The 13,222-nt window shown below is 43.5% G+C and overlaps 4 protein-coding genes across 5 annotated transcripts; all 4 read right to left on the bottom strand.

Annotated features, from left to right (window-relative positions):
- Nucleotides 1-273: 273 nt before the first annotated feature.
- Nucleotides 274-3,709, bottom strand: LOC133844513 (medium-chain acyl-CoA ligase ACSF2, mitochondrial). The gene is made up of 3 exons (XM_062278545.1): nt 3,480-3,709; nt 690-2,127; nt 274-627 (listed from the first exon to the last, which is right to left on the bottom strand). The coding sequence occupies exons 1-3, from the start codon at nt 3,551-3,553 to the stop codon at nt 364-366; spliced, it is 1,776 nt and encodes a 591-aa protein (XP_062134529.1). The 5' UTR covers nt 3,554-3,709; the 3' UTR covers nt 274-363.
- Nucleotides 3,710-4,969: 1,260 nt separating this feature from the next.
- On the bottom strand, nt 4,970-6,757 carry LOC133847955 (beta-Ala-His dipeptidase-like). The gene has a single exon (XM_062283305.1). It carries the CDS (start codon nt 6,755-6,757, stop codon nt 4,970-4,972), a length of 1,788 nt encoding a protein of 595 aa, XP_062139289.1.
- A 102-nt stretch (nt 6,758-6,859) lies between these two features.
- LOC133841569 (cytosolic non-specific dipeptidase-like) lies at nt 6,860-9,553 on the bottom strand. 2 transcript variants are annotated; one of them, XM_062274157.1, is made up of 2 exons: nt 7,393-9,553; nt 6,860-7,183 (listed from the first exon to the last, which is right to left on the bottom strand). In XM_062274157.1, the coding sequence occupies exon 1, from the start codon at nt 9,473-9,475 to the stop codon at nt 7,499-7,501; it is 1,977 nt and encodes a 658-aa protein (XP_062130141.1). In that variant the 5' UTR covers nt 9,476-9,553; the 3' UTR covers nt 6,860-7,183; nt 7,393-7,498. The 2 variants fall into 2 exon arrangements, with proteins under 2 accessions (XP_062130141.1, XP_062130133.1); XM_062274149.1 differs by lacking the exon at nt 6,860-7,183 and adding an exon at nt 7,306-7,341.
- Nucleotides 9,554-10,806: 1,253 nt separating this feature from the next.
- LOC133844690 (cytosolic non-specific dipeptidase-like) lies at nt 10,807-13,056 on the bottom strand. Its single transcript, XM_062278783.1, has 2 exons — nt 10,894-13,056; nt 10,807-10,842 (listed from the first exon to the last, which is right to left on the bottom strand). The coding sequence occupies exon 1, from the start codon at nt 12,974-12,976 to the stop codon at nt 11,000-11,002; it is 1,977 nt and encodes a 658-aa protein (XP_062134767.1). The 5' UTR covers nt 12,977-13,056; the 3' UTR covers nt 10,807-10,842; nt 10,894-10,999.
- Between the last annotated feature and the right edge of the window lie 166 nt (nt 13,057-13,222).

Raw genomic sequence — 13,222 nt, 5'->3', positions numbered from 1 at the left:
CGATTTTGTGAGATTTGGCCAATTTTTGTGGTCCTCACCCTTAAAAAATGTATGCAAATTTTTTGGTGCAATTTTACATTTTTTTTTTGGTGCACATCGATTCTTATGCTCTAAAAGGACTAAAAAAAGCATGTCCTTGCGTCATTTGCAAGGACATAACAAAGTTAAAGCAAAAAATGAAATTTATTTAAGAAAATGCTGTACCTCATATGGCCTGAAAATCTGAAATATTCGTTCTCCCATTCTGAGGTCCTTGAAGGATATTCTACACAATGACATTTAAAAAAAGCATTTATTGTTCTATAGTAAAATAGTTAAAATCTGAACAATTACTATTACAAGTACAAAATGGTCACATAATACTTAAACGCGGACAGACTTAAGCTCGTTCTTCTTTAATCTATCCTCGTATTCCTTGAGGAGCTTGAACTTCTGGATTTTGCCGGACGTAGTCTTAGGGAATGCATCTATGGGCACAACATAGCGAGGCACCTTAAAGTGAGCCAGTTTGCCCTTCGAATAGGCACGCAAAGCCTCGCTTGTAAACGTCTTGGGGTCAACGTCGTCCTTGACCCGTACGAAGGCGCAGAGCTCCTCACCCAAACGCTCATCAGGAACGCCAATCACCTGGAAAGAAAAAGGGAATTAGTTGCAGATCGCTTGTATATATTGTACTATGTAAAACTTACATGAGCTTCGACCACCTGAGGATGGCTGTTTAAAAAGTCTTCAACCTCTTTGGGGAAAATGTTCTCGCCTCCACGAATAATCATCTCCTTGAGACGACCGACAATGCGTCCGTAGCCATTGGCTTCGATAACAAACTGATCGCCTGTGTGCAGCCAATTATCGGCACTGAGAATCTCCTCCGTCTTTTCCACATCCTTGTGGTAACCCAGCATGGTCAGATAGCCGCGCACGCACAGCTCACCCGGCTGACCGAAGGGCACCAGACAACCCTTCGCATCAATAACTTTAGCCTCGATATGATCCGTGATGTGTCCCACACTGCTCAGCACAGAGTCCGCTGGTTCACCCGGCTGCGACTGGAAGATAACGGCAGTCGACTCCGTCAGGCCATAGACGCTGTGCATTGTCTGCACACCCAGAACTTCCTTAACATCGAGGATGAGTTGTGGAGCTACAATCGCACCACCCGTTATTGCCTTCTTAATCGGGCCGAGTGGCAACTGGAGCGAACGCTGTGCATGCACCAGATCGACATACATTGTGGGCGTGCCATGCAATACAGTGCATTTCTCATTGAAGATGGCTTTTAGTGAGTCCTTGGGACTGAAGTTGGGAGCTGGTAACACCATGGTGGCACCCTTGGCCAGTGCTGCCATGATCGTGATGCTCACGCCAAAAGCATGAAACAGTGGCACCTGCACACAGATCCTTTCGTCCTCGAGCTCATTCCGGTTGCCCACATGGATGCCATTGTTCACAATATTGTAGTGGGAGAGCAGGGCAGCCTTTGGGTGACCAGTTGTGCCTGAGGTGAATTGCACATTGCAAGGAGTCTCGGGGCAAATCTCACGTTGGAATTTGGCAATTTCCGCCTGCTCCGTGGCATTGCTCAGGTCGAGCACATCGTCAAAACGAAAGGCTCCTTTCAGACTCTCCTGACTGTTGATGATGATCGTGCGCAGATGTGGAAACTCCTCGCTCTTGATCTTGCCCGGTTCCGAATTGGCAATTTCGGGACAAATCTCACGCAATATCTCATAGTACTTTGTGCTCTTGAACGCCTCGGGTGCCACAATCGCCTTGATGTCCACCTTTTTCAGGCAGTAAGCCACCTCAGGTCCTTGGAATCCAGGATTAATGCCCACCGATGTGAGGCCAGCTCGCGCTGCTGCCATATAGGTGAGATACCAATGCATGTAGTTGGGCGCCCAGATGCCAATGGCGTCGCCCTTCTGCAGACCCAGTTTACGGAAACTAGCCGCCAAGCGATCTACTTCCTGCAGCAGACTGTGGAACGTATATCGCTGCGCTTCGTGACACGAAACTATCGCCTCGGTGCTGCCAAACTTGGACGAGGCCAACTCAAGTTGTTGGCCAACATTGCGATAGACCAACGGCTCCTTGCCAATGTTGTGTATGTAACTCGATGTGGAAGCGCTGCATTGAAAATATATCAAAATTGTATCAGAAATCATACAAAATTATTCATCAGAACATTTTTGCTATATTTTAGCCAATTAACATATCAATCAATTATAATTTATTTCATCATTTGCCACAACAGTTACAAAACTTTGAGATATTATTATTATTATCGTGTATTGTATTATTTCATCATTTTCCACAACAGTTACAAAACTTTGAGATATTATTATGATTATCGTTTTATAATATAATTTAGTTTAATTATATATGTATTGTGTTATTTCTAATAAATTTACTTATAATTGTTCTTGAATTATTTTTTTTTCTTTTTAAGCTTTTTATTTCATTGTCTTATCTTAAGTCTGTCATACGATCCAATACACACATGCAAACATATATAATTTCTAAACACAATCCACTTTATCAAATAGTTTTAAATGCATTGTGGTTGGTACCCCAACTAAGCGAGGTCCACAGTTGCGTGCAAAAGCTCTCAAAGCTTGCGCCGAAAATAACTTGCATGTCTGCTTTTGAATGCTCTCTGTTTGTGTTTGCGTTTTCTATTGTTTTTGCGTTGTAAACACGCAGCATTATGAATTAAGCGATGAGCTTTTGTTTTGTTTAAAATGTAATGTCGATTCGCTTATCATTTCAATTAGTTGCATATGTAAGAGAATATTTTCAATTATTATTCAATAATGCGAGTTTAATATATGCTGGAAAGTGCAAATTGCTTCTAATAGAAAAGACTGTAAAACATTGGGGTGACTTTGAGGCTAAATATGTATAGTTACCTGTTTGTGGAAAATTTCTAAAGTTAACAGGTAAAATATTCTGCGTAGTTTTTTCTAATCACGTTTATTAAGCTTTTGAAGATAAATGCATGTAAGTGCGGAAGAAAGTAAAAGTGAGATCTGACTAACGACGTGCTAATACCCTTACTTTACATATACTATTTATTATGAGCATTTACGTTGTAATTTAATCGAGATGAAAATATATACCATAGACTTTATTATACCCTTCCCCTTGCTTGGGCATCTAAGAATGCCAAAAATTAGAACTATTATAATGTTACGTAACAATTGCGTAGCAGTCTTGCTGACGTGGAAGCAAAAGCAACCACTTTGCCCAAAAATCGCCTTACGACAATCTAATTCAATCTGTCATCGGCCCCCTAATTAGTCAAAGCATGCTAAATAGTCGATGCTCTTCTTGCATAAAAGCAAAATCTAATCAATCAATTGCTTGCTTTACATCGCACACACCCACTCACAGATTCACACATACGCACGCACACCTTGAACTTGAGCACACCTCTTATCTTCCTTCTTCACCTTCTTAATATTTTTTTTTCAACTTACCAACGCAATGCTTTATACGCAGCATACTGCTTGAGCAGATGGCGTGAGAGAGTTTGCAGTTTCTTGTTCAACATGTTTATTGCGAATAATTAATGGACATTACTTTTTACACTACAAAACTTTTATTTATTAATTGTTAATATGTACGTTGATTGCAATTGATTTATTAGAAGGTAGGTAGAGGAGAGAAATCCACACGTCCACAATTCGCCGCGGTCAAACGCGTACTGAGCAGGGTTAGTTCTAATCGCAGTCGACATCGCCGCGAGAATAGCCGAAAAGCAACAGCTGACGGCGAATTGCCTTGCCTTGCTCTTATCTACATAAACACACGCATACACATGCACGCAGATCATTGCATGTAGTTGTAGTTGCTTTAGTTTTTCGGGTTTGCCGATCAATGTATTCGTCGCTTTTATGCTTTTTGTTTTGTTCATTCTGATCGCTTATATTTTGTTTGCTGCTTACTTTACCTATTGGCACGTGTTGCACACGCATTATCGCGATATTTATTTGTTTTTGCTCTTGTGTTTGTTTTGTTTCGTTTTTTCCCCAGTGTTTTTATTTAACCGGCATTTTGCACTTGCTTGGTTTCATTGTTTCGCCCCGTCTATTTACCGACTTTTAGTTTGTGAGCTTTTAAAAGCTTATTTTTGAATATGATATTTGTTGCTGCGAATTGTGCTTTTATATGAAGTAGATTTTGAATATGCTTGGCAACTGTACTGCTCGCCTTGTACGTATGTATGTACATGTGTAGATAAAGATCTTCATATTGATGTGTGGATCTTTAGGATTTTACGGCAATGTGTCTGTTTGCACAAATGCCCAACAGATGACGCTACTTCATCATCTGTTGGTCTGTAGATGAAACTTGCAAAATGTTTATATGCTTAGGTGCATATTAATTTATACCAAGGGCAAATTATAAAAGCGGAAAATTAAGACCTTATTAGATAGCATATTTTAGTATATCTTCAAAATTATTATCGTTATACATAGCCTTAAGCTTAATTAATGAAAGGGGAATTTTAGCTTTGATTAAAGCAATGCTTTTAACAAAAATTTTATCAGCCAAGTCGTTTTGCCTGGCATATAAATTTCCATTTATAGCATAAGGTGATTTTTTTAGTGCTATGTATAATAAAAATGCATGTTGTTTAATAAAGAAAGTCGATAATGAAAGTGAGATATCGTAACTCTTTTTCTAGGCAATGCTAATCTGAGTATATATTTATACTACTAGTCATAATCGGATCGGAGCGTGCCTTCGTCTGTTTAGTGTCTAGAATTTAGCACAAGTTTTTTGGTACAGTTGATATTAATAGAATCGCCAGACGCGCGAGCGACGAACGTACACTAGAACTTCTTATCAATTTAAAGTCATTGGCTTTGTAATCAAATAAATTATATTAGACGCCACTCAAAAGCGAACAGCTGTCGCACAATTGAAGTAGATGAAGAAGAAGATGATGAACCTTGAAGTGCAATCAGACTAAAGATTGTGCAGAAGTATCTTTGCCCAACAGAATCTGCTTGACATTGGGTAACACTGAATCGACATTAGCAGTACGATCGATCTCCATTTCACCGATTTCGTAGAGCACATGGGTGTTGTTATCCCTCGGCTCTAGCGTGCGTATAAAGTCCGTCTCCGTGGCCTTGCCCTTCGTGAAGCAGAAATCAGGAATATCCGTGCACTTGCATTCGGCGGGAACGTGAGCTATCTCATAGAGGTATGTAGCGAATAATTCGATATTTCGCTGATATTCTTCTATGCTGCAGCTCTCGTTCACCTGATGCGGCAACATGTGCATCGAGCAGAAGGGCAAACCCACCACCTGGGTGTGCTTCATGCAATTCCGACGCAACTCATTGATGATGGGCATGCAAACGTTGACGGTATCGGGAATCGCTGCAGTCACATTGTAGGTGCTTTTGTAGGCGCGAATGGCGGCCACATTGAAGGTGGCGTTCCGTGGTTGCTTAGAGGGCGCCAGCTGATCGAGGACCCGCAAATACGTTGGGTTCTTACACTTTAAACGATTGTAATGCTGATCCAGATGATCCTTCACGGCAAATTTCACATAGCGAAAACTTTGATTCGGCACTAATTTTACTGAGAACCGCGCCGAAACTTGTTTGGGTATTCGGAAGTTCTGCGTGCTCACCTTGTGTGGACATTTCACCGAATGCAACGTTAAGCTGGGCATGCACCAGCGATGTTTGAGAAACTCGGGATGTGATTGTTCGTGCGGCAAAGTTGTTGCTCCCGTGCGTCGTTTGTACTCCTGTATGCCCAACTCCACCTGACAGAAGATATCCCAATCTTGTTGCGTGACGGGCAATAGATGTCGGTGCAATCCCTTCACCAGGATGCCCTGCTTAGTGTCCGTCAGTGTGTTCAGCAGCAGACATAGATCCGACATGGGATCGCGTTGCAAGCCACATTCGCATTGTGGTGGCGGACACTTGTCCTTGGCCTCCTTTGGCGGCGGCTGGGATTGCACCTCCAGCTCGAACTCCACGTAGCCGCTGTGGCAAGTGGTGAGCATGGGCACATTCTCGGCTATCCAGAGATTGGTGCTGCTCACCAGCAAATCGACGGGCTGGAAAAAGTTTTTGCGCTTCTCGAACACGTCTCGCAACAATCGCAGGCTCACGTTGCTGTTGCCGTCGATGATGAACTTGATGTTGACGGGCAAATCATTGGTCTGCGTCATCCACGCATCGATCGCCTGAATCCAACACATGAGCGGACCCTTGGAGTTGGTCAAGCCACGGCCATAGAGTTTCTCGTTCTTCTGGGTGAGCGTAAAAGGCGGATACAGCCAAGGATCGGATTCTGGTACAGGCAACACATCGATGTGGCCATAGATGAGCATCACATTCTTAGCGGGCGTCGAGAAGTAGTCGGCAAAGATCATATAGTGCGCTGGCTTACCCTCTTCCTTGGCCGCCACATCCACAAGCTCCACATCGAAGCCCAGCTCAATGAGACGTTGAGCCATGCGATCCATGGCCTGTTTATTCTGTGCATCGTATTGGATATCATGGGGAATGGTCCTGATACTCAGGATGCTATCGAGTTCCATGAGCTGCGTTTCCAGCTGGCCATGCGCATGATCGATCACATGGTTAAGGTGATACCGTCTCACCATTATCCTCTTCTCCGGCGCATAGTCGCGAATGCATTTATCACGCAGACAGTCGCATCGATCTGAGGTCACCTGATCGATGAAGATGGCGCAACTGTTTAGTTCGCCCCAACAAATCATTTTGTCGCTATTTAATAAAACAACAAATGCAACAAAAAATATTTGAATTTAGATATGTTCTCGAAAGAGCCAAAAAACATTAAGTGAACAATACAACAGAGCCATCTTGAACATTTATATTTTTACGGTGAGAGCTTCGTTTTCTTAATGTCTACTTAAAATCTTTGTGAAGTCTGCAAACATTTCAACCAGACATTAAGAAATGTAGCTGAATAATTTGTTGTATATAGAGTAAGGTGTGAGATATTATCCTCAAGTTTCAGGTTTTTGTGTGGTATTTAACATATGTGATCTTCTATTGCTTCTTTCTGCTTTTTTTTGAGTTTTCGCTTAATAAAATTTAGTAGACAAATTTAAGTTTTCTTAGCATCTGCTTGTCGAACTTTTCTCTAGCTTTTTTTCAAGACTTTGTTACATGTTGTATTCCTTTCACTTCCTTGTTAATTTCTTTCAAAATATTCGGTAATAATTATACTCAACAAATTTATACATGACCACCCTACTTTTCTTTCCACGCTACATTCATTTTATTTCTCTTTAATATTGTATTCCTCTGCTGTCTTTCAAGACTTTTGAATTTGCACCTCTTCTTACCATACTTTCACTTTCCAAAGTTAAGATATTCTCATTTGCACCTCTTCTTGCCGAACTTTGCATTATCTCTTTTCAAGCCTAATATCCAAGTCAAGCGCAACATTCTCGCAAAGTCTCAATAGTTAGTAATATTTTCCATTTATCCAATTAGGATATATTTTCAGTTTCTATTTTAATTTGTTGCGATGCTCTTTCCGGACCGGCTTCTTTTTGCTTACTTTGTTTTTTGGGCTTACTTGCTCGCTTCTTCAGCAGCTTCTTGCCAAGTGGTCCACAGAGATAGTCGGCAATGGTCTTTTTGGTCTTGCGCTCTGGAGGAGGCTGATGCACGACCTTGCGACGTCTTAATTTCGATATCATTTTCCTGAATGACGACTCAACTACCACATCCTCACCCCGCTCCGCTGCCAGTCGCTCGGCCACGCCTTTTAAGTGACAATACTCGGGTATGTATCCGCACTTGCATTTCACATTCAGTGTCGATATCTCAAAGAGTAGCGAGGCACACACTTTGGTATGCCGCACAAAGTGATCCTCGTGTATGGATTCGTTCTCCTGATGATGACGATCCCTGCGCATTGCATAAGGAACCAACAAAATGGGCTTATTGATCAGCCTGCGATACACACTGGCAATGGGCAGACACACAGCAATGCCAGCGGTGGCCACGGGCTCTTTCAAATAGATTTCGGTCACGGCTCGAGACAAGGCATTCATGTGCTTCGAGGTGGTGGACCACGAGGTGGGTTCACAGGAATCGAGGAGCAGCAGCTTCATGTGTGTGCTCACATGAAGTTCGGTGCACATGCGATGCAGATAGTCCTGCACAGCAGCATGTATCGAGGGCAACTCTTGATCGGGCACTAGCTTGATGGAGAATTTTCCCGTGACCAGCATCGGAAGCGTGCGACTGCATTCGCTTTCGTTGTCGCTGCCCTCGATGCCGTGCAAGCAGAGCGTCGGTTTGCACCAACGATTCTGCAAGAGATTCACCTTGTTGTCCTCGTGTCGCAGACGACGTATCTCCAGACGATCCATATACTTGGAGGTACTGAACTCGGCCGTCTCGAGTAGCTGCCATTCGGTGACCGACAGACGTCGCACCATGTGATCGATGCGCGGTATTTTAATCTCGTGGGTATTGCTCAGCATGCTGTTCATCAGGTGGCACACATCGGTCATGGGCTCAAAGACCAAACCGCCAGCCAAGCCGGCCTCCAAACTCTTATTGGCGCCACGCACCTGAATGCCAAAGTGCGCCCAACCTGTGAGCCCGCAAGCGATGACAGGACGTTCTTTATTAAGCCAAGAGTTGGCATCGAAGATCATATAGTCGACGTCGAGAAAGAAATCACTGCGTGTCTCCACATATTTCTGCACACCCTCGCTGCCCACCTCGTGCAGCATGTCCACAATGATCTTGACATTGATGGGCAGATCGTTGTTGACCTTCAGCCAACACTCGAAGGCGTGCAGCCAACCCACAAGCATTCCCTTGCCACTGGACACTCCGCGGCCATAGAGTTGACCTTCTCGGATACTCAACTCGAATGGTTCATTGAACCAGCATTCACGCTCGGCGGGCACAACATCCACATGGGCATAAATCAGCACTGTGGTCTTCGTCGGCGACGAGAAGTAGTTGGCGAAGAGCACATTCTGCAGTGGCTCCTGGAAGCAACTGTCGGGCACATTCGAAATGGGAATTAGATTGGTGCGGAACTTCAAGGAGGCCAAACGATTCGCCACCCATTCGAGAGCATCGCAGCCTATTTTGCGATACTTGAGCTCCACGGATATGGATTTGTAACGCACCAGGTGATCGAGATCGGCAATCGACTGTTCCACCTGGCTCTCAATGCAATTGAGCACTTCGACTAGCTTGAATTCGAGTTCATCGTTCATCCGTTCCTTTTGTTCCCTGTTCACGTATCGCATTTTGCAGTTGTGACAATAGCATTTGCGTGATTGCTCTGGTTCGAAATCATCTGCGAAACTTTTTATCGAGATGGATGAATGCGCTGGCCGCCTTTGCGAGTTGCTTCCTCTATCCTCTTTCGGTTGACTTCGCCGTTTGCTGCCATCGCGAAGCGAAGACAGCGTCGAACGCCTACGTTTCCTCATTTTTTTCAATTCTTTTATTTAATTTATTTTCTTAAACATTAAAATTTTGACTACTTTGTTACGCATTACAAAATATTGGTATTCATATTTCAAATTATTACAATTAATGCTGGGAAATCGTTTCGTTTTGGAGAATTTGTAGTTAGGTTTAATATGCATTCAATATTTTTATACCCGCTACCCATAGGGTAGAAGGGTATTATAACTTTGCGCCGGCAGGAAATGCATGTAACAGGTAGAACGAGGCATCTCCGACCCTATAAAGTATATATATTCTTGATCAGCGTCAACAGCTGAGACAATATAGCCATGTCCGTCTGTCCGTCTGTGTGTCTGTCCATCTGTCCGTATGAATACCTAGATCTCAGAGACTATAAGAGATAGAGCTATAATTTTTTTCTACAGCATTTGTCGGCAAAGATCATATAGTGGGTTGGCTTACCCTCTTCCTTGGCCGCCACATCCACGAGCTCCACATCGAAGCCCAGCTCAATGAGACGTTGAGCCATGCGATCCATGGCCTGTTTATTCTGTGCATCGTATTGGATATCATGGGGAATGGTCCTGATACTCAGGATGCTATCGAGTTCCATGAGCTGCGTTTCCAGCTGGCCATGAGCATGATCGATCACATGGTTAAGGTGATACCGTCTCACCATTATCCTCTTCTCTGGCGCATAGTCGCGAATGCATTTATCACGCAGACAGTCGCATCGATCTGAGGTCACCTGATCGATGAAGATGGCGCAACTGTTTAGTTCGCCCCAGCAAATCATTTTGTCGGTATTTAATAAAACAACAAATGCTGCAAAAATATTTGAATTTTGATATGTTCTCGAAAGAGCCAAAAAACATTAAGTGAACAATACATCACAGCCATTTTAAACATTTGTATTTATACGGAACATTTTCGCTTCGTTTTCTTAATGTCTACTTAAAATCTTTGTGGAGTCTGCAAACATTTCAACCAGGCATTAAGAAAAGTAGCTGAATAATTTGTTGTATAGAGAGTAAAGTGTGAGATATTTTCCTCAAGTTTCAGGCTTTTGTGTGGTATTTAATATATGTGATCTTCTATTGCTTCTTTCTGCTTTTTTTTTTTTGAGTTTTCGCTTAATAAAATTTAGTAGACAAATTTAAGTTTTCTTAGCATCTGCTTGTCGAACTTTTCTCTAGCTTTTTTTCAAGACTTTGTTACATGTTGTATTCCTATCACTTCCTTGTTAATTTCTTTCAAAATATTCGGTAATAATTATACTCAACAAATTTATACATGACCACCCTACTTTTCTTTCCACGCTACATTCATTTTATTTCTCTTTAATATTGTATTCCTCTGCTGTCTTTCAAGACTTTTGAATTTGCACCTCTTCTTACCATACTTTCACTTTCCAAAGTTAAGATATTCTCATTCGCACCTCTTCTTGCCGAACTTTGCATTATCTCTTTTCAAGCCTAATATCCAAGTCAAGCGCAACATTCTCGCAACGTTTCAATAGTTAGTAATATTTTCCATTTATCCAATTAGGATATATTTTCAGTTTCTATTTTAATTTGTTGCGATGCTCTTTCCGGACCGGCTTCTTTTTGCTTACTTTGTTTTTTGGGCTTACTTGCTCGCTTCTTCAGCAGCTTCTTGCCAAGTGGTCCGCAGAGATAGTCGGCAATGGTCTTTTTAGTCTTACGCTCTGGAGGAGGCTGATGCACGACCTTGCGACGTCTTAATTTCGATATCATTTTCCTGAACGACGACTCGACAACCACATCCTCACCCCGCTCCGCTGCCAGTCGCTCGGCCACGCCCTTCAAATGACAATACTCGGGTATGTATCCGCACTTGCATTTCACATTCAGCGTCGATATCTCAAAGAGCAGCGAGGCACACACTTTGGTATGCCGCACAAAGTGATCCTCGTGTATGGATTCGTTCTCCTGATGATGACGATCCCTGCGCATTGCATAAGGAACCAATAAAATGGGCTTATTGATCAGCCTGCGATACACACTGGCAATGGGCAGACACACAGCAATGCCAGCGGTGGCCACGGGCTCTTTCAAATAGATTTCGGTCACGGCTCGAGACAAGGCATTCATGTGCTTCGAGGTGGTGGACCACGAGGTGGGTTCACAGGAATCGAGGAGCAGCAGCTTCATGTGTGTGCTCACATGAAGTTCGGTGCACATGCGATGCAGATAGTCCTGCACAGCAGCATGTATCGAGGGCAACTCTTGATCGGGCACTAGCTTGATGGAGAATTTTCCCGTGACCAGCATCGGAAGCGTGCGACTGCATTCGCTTTCGTTGTCGCTGCCCTCGATGCCGTGCAAGCAGAGCGTCGGTTTGCACCAACGATTCTGCAAGAGATTCACCTTGTTGTCCTCGTGTCGCAGACGACGTATCTCCAGACGATCCATATACTTGGAGGTACTGAACTCGGCCGTCTCGAGTAGCTGCCATTCGGTGACCGACAGACGTCGCACCATGTGATCGATGCGCGGTATTTTAATCTCGTGGGTATTGCTCAGCATGCTGTTCATCAGGTGGCACACATCGGTCATGGGCTCAAAGACCAAACCGCCAGCCAAGCCGGCCTCCAAACTCTTATTGGCGCCACGCACCTGAATGCCAAAGTGCGCCCAACCTGTGAGCCCGCAAGCGATGACAGGACGTTCTTTATTAAGCCAAGAGTTGGCATCGAAGATCATATAGTCGACGTCGAGAAAGAAATCACTGCGTGTCTCCACATATTTCTGCACACCCTCGCTGCCCACCTCGTGCAGCATGTCCACAATGATCTTGACATTGATGGGCAGATCGTTGTTGACCTTCAGCCAACACTCGAAGGCGTGCAGCCAACCCACAAGCATTCCCTTGCCACTGGACACTCCGCGGCCATAGAGTTGACCTTCTCGGATACTCAACTCGAATGGTTCATTGAACCAGCATTCACGCTCGGCGGGCACAACATCCACATGGGCATAAATCAGCACTGTGGTCTTCGTCGGCGACGAGAAGTAGTTGGCGAAGAGCACATTCTGCAGTGGCTCCTGGAAGCAACTGTCGGGCACATTCGAAATGGGAATTAGATTGGTGCGGAACTTCAAGGAGGCCAAACGATTCGCCACCCATTCGAGAGCATCGCAGCCTATTTTGCGATACTTGAGCTCCACGGATATGGATTTGTAACGCACCAGGTGATCGAGATCGGCAATCGACTGTTCCACCTGGCTCTCAATGCAATTGAGCACTTCGACTAGCTTGAATTCGAGTTCATCGTTCATCCGTTCCTTTTGCTCCCTGTTCACGTATCGCATTTTGCAGTTGTGACAATAGCATTTGCGTGATTGCTCTGGTTCGAAATCATCTGCGAAACTTTTTATCGAGATGGATGAATGCGCTGGCCGCCTTTGCAAGTTGCTTCCTCTATCCTCTTTCGGTTGACTTCGCCGTTTGCTGCCATCGCGAAGCGAAGTCGGCGTCGAACGTCTACGTTTCGGCATTTTCTTCAATTCTTTTATTTAAATTCTTTTGTTAAACAATAAAATTTTGACTACTTTGTTAAGCATTACAAAATATTGGTATTCATATTTCAAACTATTGCAATTATTTGCTGGGGAATCGTTTCGTTTTAGAGGATTTGTAATAATGGTTGATATGCATTCAATTCTTTTCTTTAATACATTTAATCATTAAGAAATTATTGTATGTAACAAAATTGATATAGAATTTAAAACAAGTCTATTCTA

Source organism: Drosophila sulfurigaster, chromosome 2L (genome assembly GCF_023558435.1).
Source record: "Drosophila sulfurigaster albostrigata strain 15112-1811.04 chromosome 2L, ASM2355843v2, whole genome shotgun sequence".
Lineage (NCBI taxonomy): Eukaryota > Metazoa > Arthropoda > Insecta > Diptera > Drosophilidae > Drosophila > Drosophila sulfurigaster.
This window is presented reverse-complemented; position numbering and strand designations above follow the sequence as displayed.

Coding starts and splice junctions, on each gene's coding strand:
- LOC133844513 (XM_062278545.1), bottom strand. CDS start 3,553: ATGTTGAACAAGAAACTGCAAACTCTCTCACGCCATCTGCTCAAGCAG. Junction 2,128..3,479: donor GCGTATAAAGCATTGCGTTG/GTAAGTTGAAAA, acceptor TTTTCAATGCAG/CGCTTCCACATCGAGTTACA. Junction 628..689: donor CTCAGGTGGTCGAAGCTCAT/GTAAGTTTTACA, acceptor TTTTCTTTCCAG/GTGATTGGCGTTCCTGATGA.
- LOC133847955 (XM_062283305.1), bottom strand. CDS start 6,757: ATGATTTGTTGGGGCGAACTAAACAGTTGCGCCATCTTCATCGATCAG.
- LOC133841569 (XM_062274157.1), bottom strand. CDS start 9,475: ATGAGGAAACGTAGGCGTTCGACGCTGTCTTCGCTTCGCGATGGCAGC.
- LOC133844690 (XM_062278783.1), bottom strand. CDS start 12,976: ATGCCGAAACGTAGACGTTCGACGCCGACTTCGCTTCGCGATGGCAGC.